The 17185-nt window shown below is 46.9% G+C and overlaps 6 protein-coding genes across 6 annotated transcripts, besides 1 other annotated feature; 2 read left to right on the top strand and 4 right to left on the bottom strand.

The window, feature by feature from the left end:
- Window positions 1–402: 402 nt before the first annotated feature.
- Window positions 403–2087, bottom strand: FPSE_02254 (uncharacterized protein; the record flags this gene model as incomplete). The annotated part of the gene is made up of 4 exons (XM_009255373.1): window positions 403–1482; window positions 1530–1726; window positions 1782–1899; window positions 1950–2087. The coding sequence occupies 4 exons, from the start codon at window positions 2085–2087 to the stop codon at window positions 403–405; spliced, it is 1533 nt and encodes a 510-aa protein (XP_009253648.1).
- Window positions 2088–3063: 976 nt separating this feature from the next.
- FPSE_02255 (uncharacterized protein) lies at window positions 3064–4610 on the bottom strand (the record flags this gene model as incomplete). Its single annotated transcript, XM_009255374.1, has 2 exons — window positions 3064–3426; window positions 4317–4610. The coding sequence occupies 2 exons, from the start codon at window positions 4608–4610 to the stop codon at window positions 3064–3066; spliced, it is 657 nt and encodes a 218-aa protein (XP_009253649.1).
- Window positions 4611–5555: 945 nt separating this feature from the next.
- FPSE_02256 (uncharacterized protein) lies at window positions 5556–7973 on the bottom strand (the record flags this gene model as incomplete). The annotated part of the gene is made up of 8 exons (XM_009255375.1): window positions 5556–5919; window positions 6407–6489; window positions 6551–6884; window positions 6931–7140; window positions 7188–7228; window positions 7278–7434; window positions 7490–7617; window positions 7743–7973. The coding sequence occupies 8 exons, from the start codon at window positions 7971–7973 to the stop codon at window positions 5556–5558; spliced, it is 1548 nt and encodes a 515-aa protein (XP_009253650.1).
- A 2529-nt stretch (window positions 7974–10502) lies between these two features.
- Window positions 10503–12188, top strand: FPSE_02257 (uncharacterized protein; the record flags this gene model as incomplete). The annotated part of the gene is made up of 4 exons (XM_009255376.1): window positions 10503–10751; window positions 10801–11288; window positions 11338–11611; window positions 12093–12188. The coding sequence occupies 4 exons, from the start codon at window positions 10503–10505 to the stop codon at window positions 12186–12188; spliced, it is 1107 nt and encodes a 368-aa protein (XP_009253651.1).
- Window positions 11671–11693: a repeat region.
- Window positions 12189–12722: 534 nt separating the features above from the next.
- On the bottom strand, window positions 12723–14482 carry FPSE_02258 (uncharacterized protein; the record flags this gene model as incomplete). Its single annotated transcript, XM_009255377.1, has 4 exons — window positions 12723–13729; window positions 13782–14031; window positions 14083–14255; window positions 14305–14482. The coding sequence occupies 4 exons, from the start codon at window positions 14480–14482 to the stop codon at window positions 12723–12725; spliced, it is 1608 nt and encodes a 535-aa protein (XP_009253652.1).
- Window positions 14483–15581: 1099 nt separating this feature from the next.
- On the top strand, window positions 15582–16875 carry FPSE_02259 (uncharacterized protein; the record flags this gene model as incomplete). The annotated part of the gene is made up of 4 exons (XM_009255378.1): window positions 15582–15728; window positions 15804–16318; window positions 16361–16425; window positions 16469–16875. 4 exons carry the CDS (start codon window positions 15582–15584, stop codon window positions 16873–16875), a joined length of 1134 nt encoding a protein of 377 aa, XP_009253653.1.
- Window positions 16876–17185: the final 310 nt, after the last annotated feature.

The raw sequence follows: 17185 nt of genomic DNA, 5'->3' as shown, positions 1-17185 counted from the left end.
TATTTGTTACTTTCCGGACGATCATTCAACTTTGATATGGTAACAATTAATTTTTGGCACGATCGCAATGTGGCAGTGCTTCGGCTAGGGTTGATTCCTCAAGGCGCCCAAATAGCAACAGCTCTATGTCCAGATTCACGTCGAGTTATCGGAACAAGGTCATATCAGATCAATAATAATGCAATATAAGGGTTTTTATTTTCCAGCATGCCTGTTTGACTGGAATACATATTTATCGGGAAACGATCAGTCGATAGTACCTGTACAATTGCTTTCCATGCGCCGCCGTGACGAAAACTCCCTTAATACGTTGGACATAAATCATGAATGGTCATAAACAATTTCCCATCTCTCAATTTCCTATCGAGTTCACGAAGCCAATTTTTACGATGTTCTAGACATCTACCTCATAGCGTTGATACCTCCAGCAGACAGGGGCGGAGCCTTATCTCCAGCCTCGTTCTTCTGATCGATCACGTCGCCGAGCGGCATCTTGCCCATCGATGTATCAATGCCAGTACCAAGGTTGCCTCTGTTGGGAGCCTCGCGAGGAACGAATCGTTGGTAATCAGAGCCCTGATCCCTCTTGTTCTGGATGGCGTAGTCGCCATCGTCGATGGATGGTCGTTTGCCTGCAGGGGCCTGGTTGCTGGACATGTTGGAGCCGGTAGCGGTAAAGGATGGAACGTTGGAGATGTTGCTGGTAAGAGAGCTGGGTGCCTGTGACTTGTTGCTGGTGACTGCACCAAAGTCGTCGGAGGGACCGTGGGAGGGGAAGCTGTCCTTTGATGGCTCGGGGAAACCTTGGACAGCGGACTGAGATACACCGGGGGCATGAGAGGCGTTATCGAAACTGCTGAAGCTTGGCTTATCGGTAGTATTGAAGCTAGGGTTGACGGGAGTGCCGAAGTTGGGCTTGTCCGAGCTGCTGTAACTAGGCTTGTCGGAAGTATTAAAGCTAGACTTGGGTGACTTTTCGAAGCTATGGGACATGTCATGGGCGGCCTTGGAAGCCATTTCCTTGGATTCATTGAAAGACATGCCATCCTTGGGGTACTTGGAAGAGACATCTCTAGCCTGAGTAGGCTCGGAGGAGCTGTGGGGGACGCTGGAGGTGATGTCGCTAGCAGTGTTGCCCTTCATCACTCCAGGAACCATGTTAGCAGGAACCATGTTAACAGCACGCTGTCGAAGAGTACCAGCAGTATCCTGGGCGCTGGAGGTCAAGTTGGAAGCGGTGTCTTGGGCACGAGACGCCATGTTGGAAACAGCGGCCTTGCTGTCTTGTGCCATAGTGCTGGCCTGGTCGACAGCGACGTTGCCGATTTCCTGAGCTCGTGCGATTCCGTCGCGGGCGATGCCTCGGCCTTGTGGGGATCTGACGAGAGGAATAATGTAGACTGTTGTTAGGGCCAAAATGGTAATTCCGAAAGGGGTCATGAACTGGGTGAGGAAGTACAGCGAGGTAGCGATGAGGAAGGCCTGTTGAACGTTAGACTCGGATCATGCGGATTAATGACTGCACATACCGAAAATGTCTTTTCGAGGTCCTCGGCAAATATGACCTTTTGAGCTTTGACAGCAGCATATTGGATGAAATCGTGGATGTCCTTGAGTGTAGCGTTGAGGGTGGATTCGGGGAAGGTCTTGTACTGCTTGGGACGCATTCGAGAGACGAAGTTGTTGGGACCGAATGATCGACCGGCGAACTCGGCTACAGACATCACTTTTGACAGAGTTAGTTTCCACAGTCTATGATGGTTCGTATTTGATGCGCGTACCTCCAAGACCGATGGCGCTGGTCTTGAGTGCCAGTTGGGTGAGGCGAAGATGGTGGACGGCGAGCAGAAAGCCGAGGGCAGCAAAGTAGGATCCGATAGTTCGAGCTGGGTCCTCCCACTAGCGGTTGTGAATATTTACTGTCAAGATAACCTGCATGGGAAACTTACACTGATGTACTTGTAAAGACTGTCTTGTTGGGCAACAATGTCCTTCAAGGGGCCCGATCGTCGACGCTGTCCATTAATTTGGGGGCCGGTGGTGTCTTCGGCCATGACGGGCTGGAAGTTGTTCTGGATACCGCTCATGTCGGCGAGTTATGACTATCGAATACGATAGACAGTTGTAATAAGGTTGAATAGGTTGTGTCAATTGATAAGTAGAAATAGTAGGTAGATGGATAAGAATCACAAGCCACGAATTGAGCCCAGCACCAGCCCTTTATCTGGAGTTGTAGACGAGCTGAGTTTGGGGCTGAATTTCCAATGCGTCATCACATGTTGGTCGATGCGCTCATGATGATTTTCTGGTTCCTGTCGTGACATCAGCTGCGTCATTGTGAAACCAGCCTAGTTCTAGCTTAGAGCCTCACAAGAGTTGACTGCTAACGTCTTGGTCCTACGAGACTAAGAGTGACACCCACGTCATTTCAAGCGTCACCGTTCCAGAGTATCGAGATCAACAATTTGCTTTTGGGTAGTTCTGCTAGGACGGATGCAATAAGCAAAAGCAGGATTGACGAGGAATTCAACATCGTGTCCTTTTGCAACTTGGCACTGGCTAAAGTTTGCACTAATGTCTCTGGTTGACATCATGGCGTGTCTGAGACAAAGAGAAGGCACGCGACTCGCATTTCCTGCTTGATCCAATTCACTAAAACGATCTTCAATTAGCTGGTCTTGGGCGCTTTATCCCGGGTTTTATCTCCATGCTTCCGGAAAGCCTCAATACTTTAACTGGAACAACACAACCAAACAAGCAAGTCATAATGGGATTAGTAACAGGAACTGCCAATTGGCTTGCATTGAGTAATTTGTTTACACTTTGGTCATTAACCAGTCTCGTACGGTTCGTACGATGCTTTCACGTCAATACATTTATCGATGCTTTCATGAATCAAGACTCGAGATCACTATGCACACGTTTTCTGCAGAATTGAATTCTATTTTCTAGGATATAGTCCTCTACAAACCACTCCACCGTCTTTGACACCGCCCCTCGGTATCACCGCCTTCATCTTGGCAAGACGCATGGTTGATCAAGGCTATCTCAGCTGGCTAGCCGCTACAACTTGTATACAAACTTCCAAGCTCCTATGAGCTTCTTGTCGTGCATCCGCTTGTACAGGTTCGGGGCGGCCTCCGCCTCAACTGCCTTGTTCGGGCCATTCTTGAAGACCAGCTGGAGTTGCGTAGGTGTGATTGCGATCACAACACCCTTCTTCTCATATGACTTGTCAAGCTTCTTGATCTCTCCGTCGTTGGACGAAGACTCGTTGCTCTTACGAGTCATGACGACAACGACGTGCTCCTTGTTACCCATACTGAATTCTTTGGTGTTGAAAGTAGATGTGTTTGTGTTTGTGATGGTGCTTGTGTCTGTGTTTGTGATTGTGTGCTGATAGTAGTCTTTGTGTTCAAGGTGTTTCTGATGAGATACAGAGTCAGGACTAATGGAAGGTTGGTGGTGTTATATACGCAAGGCCCAAGGCCCGCTCCGTCAGCGTTTAACTGTTCCAATTGTTATTGTTACAATGAATGAGAGACGAGTACCAGCTCACTTCATCTATTCACCAACTTCTTACCAAGAACAAGAGCTAGACAGTGACATGTCCATGTACCTGACAGCGAACAAGAGAAACGCTACAAAGAGAATCATCGAGCCAATTACAGCACGTTCAATTCACCGGAAGCATAGTGAGGACCTGAATATATCTATTGTTCTCCAAAAGACTATGTCGGGTTTTACGCAAAGCTTTGTTCTTCCTCCCGCATAAAGTATGTGTCGAACAACCTATCGCTCCCTAATTGTTCCAAAACACAATCACCAGTGTAGCTCCAATGTTCAAAAAGTCCAAACGGCCGCATTGCGTCTAGCAAATTTTGCAGCATTATGGAGAGACCTTGATACTCACTCAGTATTGTGACTTGGAGTACGTGATCATTCATGAACAACGATATGAAGAGTCTTCCTTGGCCGGCTTCGAGGAATCGAAATAGCGCTGGTAAATGGCTTGATCGATTTGTGTTCCGGCGGAACAGAGCGTGAACATAGACTATAGTCATTTTAGACTGAAAATGCCTACAGTATCCTGCGGTTTTAGTTTCTAGATGTCCAATGGATGCCTTCTAGAGTAAAAAGGGCCGCGCTTTCTGGGTCTTTATACACAATGGCACTTGACAAGTCACAGTGAATAGAGCTTCTGGAACGAGAGGGCGTATGTGATTAACGCAAGTAATTAGCTACTAATCTGCGACATCCTACGATGGAAACAGTCGCCGACGACCCTGAGAACCTGAAAACATCCGCCCATATACCTCCGGGTTAACATAAGGAATAGAAATAGGGTCCGTCGCAGTCGCAGAAAACAGAGCATCAAAATGTTCGGACAGCCCTGACGCCTCCACAGCACGCTTCATATCGTATTCCTGCCTAGTCATATGCATATCCTCTCCCAGGCGTTCCGAAATCATTAGAACTTCGTCGTTCCTGGAGACTCTCCAGACATATTTGTCTCCAGTGTTGTCGAGGAACCGCATCAAGCTATACATGTGACCTGATCCACTTCCTCTCTTGCGGTAGACCGTTTTGATATAACGAATCTCGTCCATGTTAGATTGGGTAGTTGTGGAATATCTCTGTTGCTTGGTTTATGAACGATTTTGCTGCTAGAGGGAAGACACGTTGCTACTGTAGAATTTATAGTTCGATAGAAGTGATAGTATCGCGTGATTAAATAGTATTGACTGCTATATAACAACTGTTGGCCTAGCTTGCCGCAATCACAATTATTCCCTACCCAGTTCCCTTGTCAGGGTTCCATCGATATATGCCTTTGGAACACCACTCTGGTCATTATTTGTGACAATAAGAACCTTCGGCCATTCATTGTGAAGATCATACTCATCCATCGCAGCGAATAACTGGTCCCTTGCTTTCTGTTCCGTCGATGGCAGACAGGGTACAGTGAGCTGAAGTATGGTTTCATCCAAATGGAATGCCATGTTGTATCTTTTCTCTGTGGCATCCTGGAAAGCAACCATCTTTGACATGTCGAATGGTGCACCTTCTCTCTTGAAGAATAGTGCGTGGAGAAAGTAGGCCATGATTCTGGAGTTTGATCGTTTGATGTAGGGTATGGTTATGTTTGGGGAATTTTTATCTATTGATGCAACGAAAGTGCACAGTCGTCGGCTTATGTAGATAAATGTCGTTTGTGATACAAGTGTTTCCCTTTGTGCGAGTTACAGAAAGTGCGTCGTCCACTGATGTAATCACCGGTGAGTATGTCAGGACTGCCCACAGCCGGATTGCCCAGTTTCTATCGCTTAACAACTACCGGTATCATGTCTCGTGAGCACAGATAGGTTGGACACAGTGGCCACCCTTTCGTTTCAGTGAAACACTGATTTCTCGATCACATGCTCTGGCCCGCATCTCAATGTCTTTCTTCGCCGCATCTTGCCCGTGGCGTACATCTTCCTAGTCGCAAAAATACTGCTTTTATTTATTTGTATTTATTCTCTAGATATAACCGGTTTACATGGGTCTCATCTTCACCATTCCTGTTGATCGAACGTCCACTTAAAACTAGGCTCTGGGTTGTCGTCTAGTACTATCCTCCCACCCGTCTTCCAGGTTTCATATAGCCCGCTTCTCGTCATCAGATTTGCTAGTATACCTCCATCCGCTCGTATGTCGTTGTTGGCTGAACGAGCTGTAAGTTCGAGACACATGAAGTAAGGACTGAATGTAACGAGATATCGTGAACTCAATAAATGGTAATCCTGCGCTTCAGGCTCTGAGTTTTGAACATCGGCTCTTCTGTCGAACGTCGCGTGGAAGTATTTCTTGGAGTTAAAGGGATACATCGCTAGTATTGAACAGTCGTTGTCGATGGTGGTGTAGAGTTGTTTGGTGCTGGTTTCTTTTATACACCGTTCCAGATCACGTACTAAATACGACGGCACATGCTTAATAAAATCTCTGACAAACATCCATTCGCAGGTTTTGATTCAGTCGCTCTGAATCTGCTCCCATATTCACTCTACCAGCAGAATCTGAAGTGAAGCACATGCCGTTGTCAAACCATGAGACAGGGCGAATAAGTCCTCATCAGAGATGTATCATGCAGTCTATACAACCTCACATGGTCGCAGCTCCTGTATCACAGATCGTTCTTTACATGGACTGGTTGACCTTTACTTAGCGTTCCCAGTATCAAGGCAATCAAGAGCTCATGTACTTTTTGCTGGCGCGCACTATCCCGTAACTTAACAGCCGACCAGGCCTAGGTTAATAATCATCAAGCCTCGGGCTTCTGTCCGTAGAAGACGGTGCTATATCAGGAACCTGTTAGTATCATCCCACCGTTTATGTTGGAAACTGTAGTCTGAAAAGCACTCACACCTCTAGATACGAATGCAAATCCGGATTGGTCAACTCTTTGCGCATATCTGCCAAGAACAGCTGTACATCTTCAACCTTCCACTAATATTTGGTCAGTCAGCTCTGTATTTATCGGTGGTCCGAGACCGGCCAAACTACTTACACCCAGCAGTTCAGTCAAGCCGCGGATAGAGAATCCCTCGAGGCCCTGGAGCAAGAAATGGCGATTCCAGGCACCCCATTGCTTGAGCGTCTTGTCCTTCGGCCATGTTCCAACAGGAAGCTTGATCCTCCGGCCTTTTACGTTGATGAAGCCGGCATCGCTGATTGACTGAGCCATCTTGTCCCAAAAGAAGGACTTGCCCGTTATTTTCTCGATCTCTTTGAAGACCTCAACCCACTTGTGGCAGGGCGAGTCGGGTTTCAAGGTATTGTCATCGGACTTTGCGTTGCCCCAAAGCTCAACGCTTTCCAGCCAACCACCAGGTTTCATGTGGCTAAGAAAGGTCAGCGTGTATCGAGTCTTGACGAGAGTTCGCTCACGCGTAGGCTTTTTTGTAAAGGCCAGTCCAATCAGGAATAGAGCCTATCATGGCGCGGACATGGATAAAGTCAAAGTGATTGTCAGGATACGTCCATTCTTGCGTGATGTCGTCAACTTCGAATCGACAGTTGGGAGGCACAAATTTGGGTTGAATGGGTGAGAGGTCAACGCCAATCACATCTGCAGATGGGTTGGCATCCGCAAACTCGCTGCAAATAGTCAGACGTGCTACTTCAACGTCCTTGGGAACACTCACATTGCCCATATTCCAGTTCCACATCCCAAGTCGAGAACCCTCTGACAGGTGATTAGAGTGTGAAATAATCTTTCGTGGGGATGGACTCACCTGTGGGTTGTCCTTGATTGGAGCCTCGTGTAGCTCGCCATTCAGGATGATCTTGTACACTTCGTGCCTGTCGATCAACGTTAGCGCTGTACACCTCACAAAGCTTGTGACCCACATCAAATCTTCTGCTTCTTGTTGACGATCGTCATTGGGAGCCCTAATGATAGTCAGTCAATCCTCATAAAAGCCTCCGAACATCGTATTTCGCGCACCAGTAGGATCCATCCTGATAGGCATGGTAGCGTCGTCCATTCTCCCATTTGTAACTTAGGATGGACGATCGAAGCGACCCCGTGTCGGTAATTCCCGTCCTACCAGGTATTAGCGCGAACTTGGGACCCTGAACCCGGCAGTTCGATAAAGCTCACGATTTGGTGTAGAAGGAATCGGAATCATTATCCTGTCGGCCGCAAACAAACCCAAAATCAGTACAGATCAACCCAATCAATCGCGGAGATGGCTTACGACTTCAATTGCCGGCTGCTCTGCCGCAATTTGATCCAATCCAATGGGTGATTGACGGCCGCGGGATGATTGAGACTTGTGCGATTTGGGTGACGACATATCCGCTCGATAAGCTTTGAAGCTAATTTCTGACTTAATATCTGTGAAACTGGAGGATTGAGAAAAGTCAAGAAAAATATTAGACCACTTTGTGGTCTGTTGTTGGTCTTCATGAGGGGTTTTCAACGACATCCTTGTCGAGGCCGTACAACCAACAGATCTTAGGAACAAGTGGCCGTTCGGCCCGTCATACGATACTCACCCGCATAACTGTCAAAAGTTTTGTCGATCATCATATCATGAAGTTGGATGTCCCTGTCTCTCGCTTGTCTTGGCGTGGAGCAGTCGAATCTCGAACATAACCTATATCAGCCTTGTGAAACTGGTGGACAATACTTTTCCTCCGATAAGACCCAGGACCAAGGATTAACCTAAATCGATGAATTACTAGCTAATCAGCGATATGCCGACCGCAGAATCGCACTTTCACCCTTGCTCTACCGTGCGTGATCCGCATAAATGCCAAGAATGTGTTATTTGCTAGGGTCCATGTCAAGGTATCGTCAGGTCTTGTGAGGGCATTGGAGTCATAATGCTCAAAAGTATGATTTATGATGGAAACCTTATCTTCAGGTCAAGGTATCTTCAGAACTTGAACAATTTCCAGCGACCGTATTCTATCCCGAACGCTTATGATAGCAGGTGATTGGATAGCCACAGTTTCACAGTAACTTAGATCCAGCGAAGAGTAAAGTGGCTTGGCTATGAACAGGTCAAGGGCCATGTGATGGGAAAGCTTGAAGTGAGATCGATATTGGAATGAGATAACTCTATTTACATCATTTATTGACTTATTCATCCGCGCGGGCGTATGAACCTTATTACTGTCATGGATAAATTGAGATGGCTTGGACTTCGGCTGAGAGGCCTTGGATATAAAAAGTATACGGTAGGTCGTATTATGTTTTGCCTTCAGTTTGCTTAGTCTCTCAGATATCTAGCCAAAGCTATCGTTGTTTAGAATAGAGGCCGAATTACTAAAGAGCAAAGGCAAGCGTGGCAGCGCCAATTTCTTGTTATGAATGCTGTCAACTGTCTCGTATGATAGTGAGGTGGTCTAGACCATCCTCACAACTCAGTATTTCCAATGACACGCCAACAGTCCATCCGCTACTGCTCTGTATTCCCTTTATGGTAAAATCTCCACCGACGCTATTGCATCGAGCTGTATGAAGCAACAGCACAGTGAGATGAAATGCCGATGTTACCAAATGCCTGCCGGTAATCTCCCTCTTGTCGCCTACACGAAACAAAGGACGAAGTTGATCCAAAACCCTTCCCTGACATTTCGCTAAGCAAGGGTCCCCTCTGTGGCTTGATTGAATTGATCACTAGCTTCGCCGTGGCTGCATCCTTAACGAGAACCCGCGGTGGGATGCCGTTGGACGCCACATGCCGAATGTTCTTTGCTTTTGTCATGGATGCTTCCATGGAATGAGTGAGGCGTCAGGTACAACGACTCCTAACGTTCAAGTTATTCTGCAAGCTTGTCGCCAGCATTAACACATTACGGTTTACATGAAACGATGCTATCAAAGGATCAAAGTCAAAAGTCCTTGAGCTAGGAACGGGGAAATGGGTAGCAAGCGACTAAAATGCACTTGCCAACACGCTTAGCCTCAAGTGGCTCGTATACCGAATTATCAATGCTTCAGCAGCATTGATCACACGTGAGCACCCTCCTGTTCGGCTCGGTTCGCTAGTCTCAGGACGCCAATCTACACTTTGACATGTGTATCTGGATTGTTTCGTCTCTTTTGCGCACGGAAGATGAGTAACTACCGGACTGTGTAACAGGGCGCTGGAAATGATGTGATTTACAATTACTCACATTAGTGCACATGACTGCAGCCACGTTTCTCTGTTCCGAGTAATGCGGAACATGCAAATACAGCAGTAGATTTGCTCGACATTAGTTACAGGCTAACAGACGAATTACTGGAACGGAAGTAAGTTTTCGTTTACCGAGGACGACTAAACATTAGTACGGCATTGACCCAAACGTTTACCTTCCCCTTTGTAGGTAACCAGAGCGAAACTACGCATGGACAGGTGCCGAAGGTCGAAACTCTATTTTAGCACAGAGTACAGAGTACCGTTGGGGATTCCCCTCCTTTCCCCGTGGGGACACGAGTCAGGCCTACTTCAATCAAGCTTAGCCATCGCCCAAGCTTTCTTAAAGTTTCTTAGTTCCACTGCCAGAGCCTGTAGTTCACCAACCGGTTTCTTAGATAGCTGCCCAATTTCATGACTCCGGGGAACCCGACTTCAGCTTTCAGCTTAGCACGAGCTACGTAACAAGGATTCGGCACTCGATGAGCCAATCTTTGGCTCAAAACGAATCTAGCTCGGCATGCACTCTTAGCATCCGAGTTTCGATTTTGATTACCTGGTACGTAAGTAACACACTTGTGGCTTAGATAGAGCCAGCGACCTGGTTACCGAGTCAGGATCAGGGGTCACCACGAGCTTTCAAGACGTGACAAGAGCAGGCAGTGCGCATGTGTCGCGATCTGTCTAACTAAAAAGGAGGTTGATCATCTTGGGCCAGGATGTTTCCTTTAAACTACTCGACCATGTCGCATTGCTTTTTTCTCCTAGTCTCCTGTCATTTTGTTCATCTTTCTTTTTTTTTACACGATTTGATCTGACTGATCGACAATGGCGTCCGCACCAGTACCGGTATTCTTCGAGCTCAGTTGGTCTATACTATCAACAATATGCATGGGAAATGTTCTCCTCGGATGTCTAGTATGCGGTATCACTAACTGGACGCTGCTGGCCGCCGTGCCTATGTTTTCATCGGCGGCTGGAGCTATCGCCAACGGGTTGTGTTATGTGGTGTATTATCAGAAACACCCCCCGATGGTGACCGCAATAGCTTCGGTATTTGCGGATATATTCTGGCTGGTATGATACCATTCATCGACTGGGAACAGCTTCGACTAATGCTTGTTAGCTGCAAGAAGCCGGGCTTTTATTTTACAGTTACATCATCCTAAAACGAGTTCTTCGCGGCTTGAGATGGAGAGTCTTTGCTTCTCTCTTCTGGTCCGGTATTGCGGGTATCGTCATGGTTCGAATCGTCATCATCACCTTCCGAGTTCGCTCTATCCTCGCCGAAAACAACGACTTGCTCATGACCATCAACCACATCCACATCGGCTACTTTGGCCTTATCGCCCTACTCGAATGCCTCAGCGCATATTTCCTTATGGTCCTCTTCACTTCAGCGAAGGCTTCATCAGCCGAGATTGCACGCAGCGGTGGTCTTTTCCAATATTTAGCCAGGAGCACAGAAATGAGAGTCGCACTTCTGGCCTTACAGGGTGTGCTTCGTGCTGTTACGCATTCATTCAAGACTGCTGGTCAGACTGCTGAGAATATCGCCACTCAGCTCGATCGCTTTTTCTACGCCGTTTTTTGCTTGTATTCTATGGTCTTGTAGTAAGTCACCTCATGGTTTACCCTGCGATCCTTGTACTAATAACAACAGCATTGATCTTTTGTCTTCCAAGCTCAAGTTCAGCGCCGGCAGTCAAGACTACCCGTCATCCCGAGATCGCTATCACCAGAACAGCCGCCATCAAAGCCATTTCCCTTCATCTCAGAGAGATGAGTTCGGTCAGACCAGATCCAGACATACCGTCGTTATCAACGGGGGAAAAAACAAGACGCGAAGTGATTCTACCGATCAGATTATAGAGTGCAATTCATCAACAGGCGATGCCTCTATCAAACTTGATGACATGGACATCAAGGGTATTGTGGTAAGTCACCCGTGACAAAGTTTTCTATCCTGTTTAGGCACATCACTCTCACTCCTTCCAATATTTATATTTATTTATTTTTCTTGTAACTAACGTATTTATTAACGATAGACAACTAAACGTATATCAATTACATCTACCAATCAAGATCAAGCAACGCATGTGTGAGTGGTGGTGGTAGGGGAAACTAGAAAGCTAAATTTGAGTGCTACAGTCATGTCTACAACAATTATTTTAATTATTTCCTAGCGTTAATAGCTTCTGATGGTTCATATGGGCGCAGGTAATGAGTAAATGAGATCGATATTATAGGTGTATCAAATATTACCAGCCATGTCAATGCATATCATCTGACAAAGCTGCTCAACATAGGAAAAGAGAACGTTGAAATGTTTCAGATCCCATCAATCATATGTTTGTTGCACATAAGATCATAAAAGTCGATGTTCGGGTCTGCAATCAAACTAAAGACAATATCTAGGTCAGCTGCTGCATTGGTGTTGTTGCACAACCTGAAACCTACCTGAAGCGTGTGAAATATGACGATAACCACCAGCGGTCACAAGTGCGCTCCTAGCAAGCCGAACTGCCACAACTACGTGGCATCGCTTTATGGCTTAAGGGTCGTGACTATAGCGTACAAGACGTAGTGCGTTTCTCATGATTGACACCTCGGTCCTCAAAGGCTTGACCTTATCATCTGGACCATCGTATTTCCCAAGTTACACATAGACTACCCATGATGATTGAACTCTGGCCAAATATGATCACAACTTAATTCAGCTGCCCTTCGCTCACTGCGTTGGACTATATGGGTGGGTGGCACGCTCGTTCAGCTCAGACGCCGAGGGTACGTCCTACTCCGACCAAGCAGTCGCACTGGCGCGCAGCGCAGCATTGTGAGCTTGACCATTGGATTTTCAGTTCATATTCAAGAGATACGTTGGTCAACATATGATACGATAGATATATTGTGGTAAAAACACGTCTTGTGTGCCACAAACAAAGCCATCATGAGTGTTATCACACTGACCCTGTCTCACGACCCACGCTAGGCTCTGTGATGTTCTCTGTCCAACTGACCTAGTTGTTTCATCCACTACGGCCTTGACTAATAGGAACTTTTCGGTAACCGACTTCCAGTTCTCTTGCGCACTCTGACCTCCAATCCTTCCTGTCGAGGGAACCAACTGTTTGTCACCTTCCAATCCTTCTTGGGGTCCGCCAACTCAATCTCAAACCGCGTGAGCAAGATAGCAATAACCTTGTACGTTTGGAAAAGGCCGATATACTTTCCGATGCAGATGCGGCTACCTCCTCCAAAAGACAGATCTGCCTGGTTCATTGCCAGTAGACGACTCTGGTACTGTTCTTCTGTCTCGTCGCCGGAGCACAGCCAACGTTCAGGTCGGAAGTCGTCGGCATCCTCGCCATAAACTGATTTGTTGCGTGCCACAATGTAGGGATTCATGCCCACGATAGTGCCACCAGGAAGAAAGTCACCATTGGGAAGTACGAAACCCTCCTTTGGAACAAAACGTTCCATGGTCATTGCCACACCAGGCAGCATACGCAAAGCTTCTCGGCAAACGGCATCTGTGTATGGCAGAGCTTTGACGTCCTTGTACGCAGGAACTTGCTGGAAGCCTGCCTGTAGGATCTCTTCGGTAAGGCGCTTCCAAACGCTTGGGTGCTTGAGTGAAAAGTAGAGGACGCTTCGAATGGTAATGGCAGTTGTGTCGGCTCCAGCAATCATGTTAACCATAAGCCATGAGATGATTTGGGCATCGTCGGCTTCATCTGGTTTGGAGTTCTTGATCTGGATAAACTTGTCGAGGAAGTCAGGGTGAGCAGGGTCGTGATTTTCTTTGTCGTTACCTTGGTATCTATCGATGAGGTGCTTGACAGAAATTTCAGCACTAGTGTTGAAGCCAGGAGGTCCCATATGAAAGACGGGGTTCTTGTCAAAGATACGGTCCAAGAAAGGCATTGTGCCTACGACAGTAAAGTAGTCCATGGCCTTGTCTGCATTTTTTAGGGTGCCATCGAAGTCGCAGCCTTTCTTAAGATATCCTATAGGTTGAGAAAAGGTGATGGCGCCGACAACATCCCAGGCATCTAACACGTTAGTCAAGGTCCTAGAAGTTGGCAATAATAAAAAGATACTTACAGAACAAAATCCATTGTCCTAGATTGCAAACCTGCCCAGCATTATGTCCAGTGAACCGCTTCTCTAATTCATCGCACAACTGGTTGATGACCTTGTTCATATGAGGTTCCAGCGTACTAACGCCAGCACTAGAGTAGAGTTTGGCGATGGGCTGTCTTCCTTTTTGGTGCTTCACAGGGTCGGTTTGACTGAAGAGGTTAAGCACAATGTGCCCGTTGACCAGGGCGCTGCTACCATGGTAAAAGGGTGTCTAATGTATCAATCAGGCCAGCCCTTTTGATGAAAGTAAACCGTAACTTACCTTGAGCCAGTCACCCTTGGTGTTAAAGATGGTCTTGATTATCTCAGGAATGTCGACGTCGATAATATCCGGGGTAATGCGGACGATAGGTCCATATCTCTTATGCAGCCTCTCGAGGACGAGATGCGAGTCACCAGTGGAGGCCTGATACATGTACCAAAGTCTCGTGAACTCTACATAATCAGCAATTTCCATTTACGGACATGTACCTGCGTCACGTACTTGCGAGGAATGGCCCAGGGTACTTTTTCAAGGGAGAGGTAAAGTATGAGGCGAGAGTCCATAATGACAACGTACTTGCCGGGACGATAAGGAGCAAAAATACAGAAGGGGACACGAGGCTGAAGATATTCCTCACAGACTCCAGGATTGGAGTCTCATATAAATTGTGCTTAGACATGTCAAAGCGTAATAGCCTCAGAATGTGTTTTCGTGTGTGAGATGGGATGTGCGTGTTGTGCGATTGTTAAAATGTTTCTTTTCTCAATCAACACTGTATCCGATGTGCCCCCGGGCCCTGTTTCAGCTTGTGTGATGGCGAATCATTGCATGCATGTACCGGGGCAAGATGGGCCACCGAGGTCGCATTGCTCATGGTGATCAAGACGGACGGGAAGTACTGTGTCGTACAGGGTCGCACAACATTGCTAGCTGTAGGGATACTACTGGTCAGGAGGATGGCCTCAATACAGTAGGCGTTCTAAATAACGCCACACAGTTACTGTCTGGCTCGGAGCGGTGAGTCCAGTCTTGATACATCAACAATCATTTTGAGATTCGTAAGACATTTCCTGAGCATCATCTCGGAGATTTACCAAAGACCATGTCTCAATCAAATGACAGGAGTAAACCTTATTTCTCGCTAGCGCCTGTTCAAACTTGATATGCATGTGAAATGGGTGATATTGGTTGTTCATTTCCACTCCAAGCCCTATGAATTCATACAAGGCGGGGCTAATGGAAGGGTACTGTCCATAGTGCCCGGCTTTAGGGTGTCACAGCCAACCGGTGATAAACCCGTCTGCCGGCGAACGGACTAGGGTACGCAGGGATTGCGTCCAGCCACGAACAGTGTGAGATGATTACTCGGTTATATGGGTTCATTCGACCACTCGTCCCGCTGAATTGACCAGGAAAGGCGAGCAATTTGATCTTCTCGAGGATCTGCCCAGCATAAGCAAATGACCAGATCGCGATGACATGTCGTTTCTTAACATCGCAAAGGATGCATCTCATGGATCAGTCCCAGCTTCTGCTGATCGTATTCATACCCAGCACGCGTGAAGATCACGTCGCGCGAAACTCTATTCTCGACATCTACAAGAACCGCATCCCGTCATTCTCCTGGAACCGATGCAACGCTATGACTGATGTCAGGCCAGGGTTCTTGTCGGTTATATACATACAGTGATTAGATGGCATTTTACTTTAATAACTACCCAAGTCAACTGTGATTCTCTCCATGGTATTCGTAAACTAAATCTCGCGCAATCGCTAAGATGATGGGAGGCAAAGCTCCAATGGCTATGGCCGTCATGTGGTCGCTCGTGGCCTTGACGTGGATATTTGTCTTTTTACGTCTGTACACGCGAGCCTTTATCATCAAATCTGTTGGCCTGGATGATCACACGTATTGGCTCAGTGGCGTAAGTATTTGTTCCTCGTGCTTGGTTCGACTAACAAACTAGGTCTTGTTTCTTCTTTACACGACATTTGTACAGATCGCCGCGTATCATGGATTCGGACAATCCATGCCTGGCCCAGATGCCTCCAATATCGCTTTCGACCACGCCGCCTACGCCATTAAGAACCAAATGATTGGACAGACCTTTGCCGTTATCGGAATGTCGATTGCCAAGTTTTCCCTCGGATTCTTTCTGCTACGGATTGTTGTTGAGAAGTGGCAGAGGATTGCCATATGGTTCGCAATGGTGACATTATCATTCTTTTCCGGTCTTTGCGCTATAATGTTCTGGCTGCAATGCACACCGGTGACAAAGATCTTTGACCCTATCCGGGTTGAAGGTGTCTGCAATATTTCTGTGACTCCGTATGCGGTTGCACTAGGCGGTAAGTGGCCTTGGTTCTCTGCTCCAGTCACGAATACTGACATCACAGTCTGCTGTGTTATCGTTGACTTTTTCTTTGCCACCTTCCCATGGATCTTTATCTGGAAGCTCAACATGAAGTACAATGAGAAGATAACGATCGCTGGAAGTATGAGTTTGGGCTTTCTGTAAGTAAACCGACATTAATGCTTCCATGTCTAACCTTTTAGTGCCGGAATTTGTGGCATCGTTCGGACCTATGAAGTTGCAACCGGCTTCACCACCAACTTCTTGTGTAAGTTACACTGAATTATTTGATGACACGACTAACAAAACAGTGGACACTGTCCCGCTGATTATCTGGTCTGCCGCCGAAATGACCCTCACGTTGATGTGCATCGGAATCCCTATTTTATGCCCTCTCTGGCGCAGAGTCGTCCGTGGATCGAAAATCTCCTCCGAAGGATATTACAGAAGACATGGTGAAGGTTATGGAGAAGGGTTCAATTTGGGCAGTGTGCTCCTTGGATCAGATAAGGCGAACAATCGAGGCTTTCCAAATGCTCCGGCTAAGCTTGGAATTCGAGGACCTGGTACAATTACTCGCATTGCTGGTGATAATTATAGCGACGAATCAATCCTTGGATCTGAGTATCGCAGGGGAAGGTCATCACCTGTCGGCGGGATTTGTGTCAAGCAAGACATCCAGATAGACTGGAGTGATGCAAAAGACATTCGACAGTAACCAGTTCAGTTTAATTTAATATGGGTTTTTTGTGCTAAAAACAAGACTTTCATACGTTTTTCTTTTACAACACTCGAGGCGTACTAGACTAACATGGCATGTTACGATACAACCAGGCGCAGTAAAGTCGGCAACAACACCATCCATCATATGACAATGCAAATAATAATTTGCAACAGTACTACCACTTGCTTGGACGGGAATTAGGGTTTCGCCTCCGGGTTTGAGTGACGGAAACGTGCTGTCCGTGAGCCGGACTTTTATCCTTTCCCAGCAATGTTATTGTAGATCTCGTTGGGACTCGGACATT

Source organism: Fusarium pseudograminearum, chromosome 2 (genome assembly GCF_000303195.2).
Source record: "Fusarium pseudograminearum CS3096 chromosome 2, whole genome shotgun sequence".
NCBI classification, from domain to species: Eukaryota; Fungi; Ascomycota; class Sordariomycetes; order Hypocreales; family Nectriaceae; genus Fusarium; species Fusarium pseudograminearum.
Note: the sequence above shows the minus strand (reverse complement) of the source record. Positions and strands in the feature narration are given on the sequence as shown.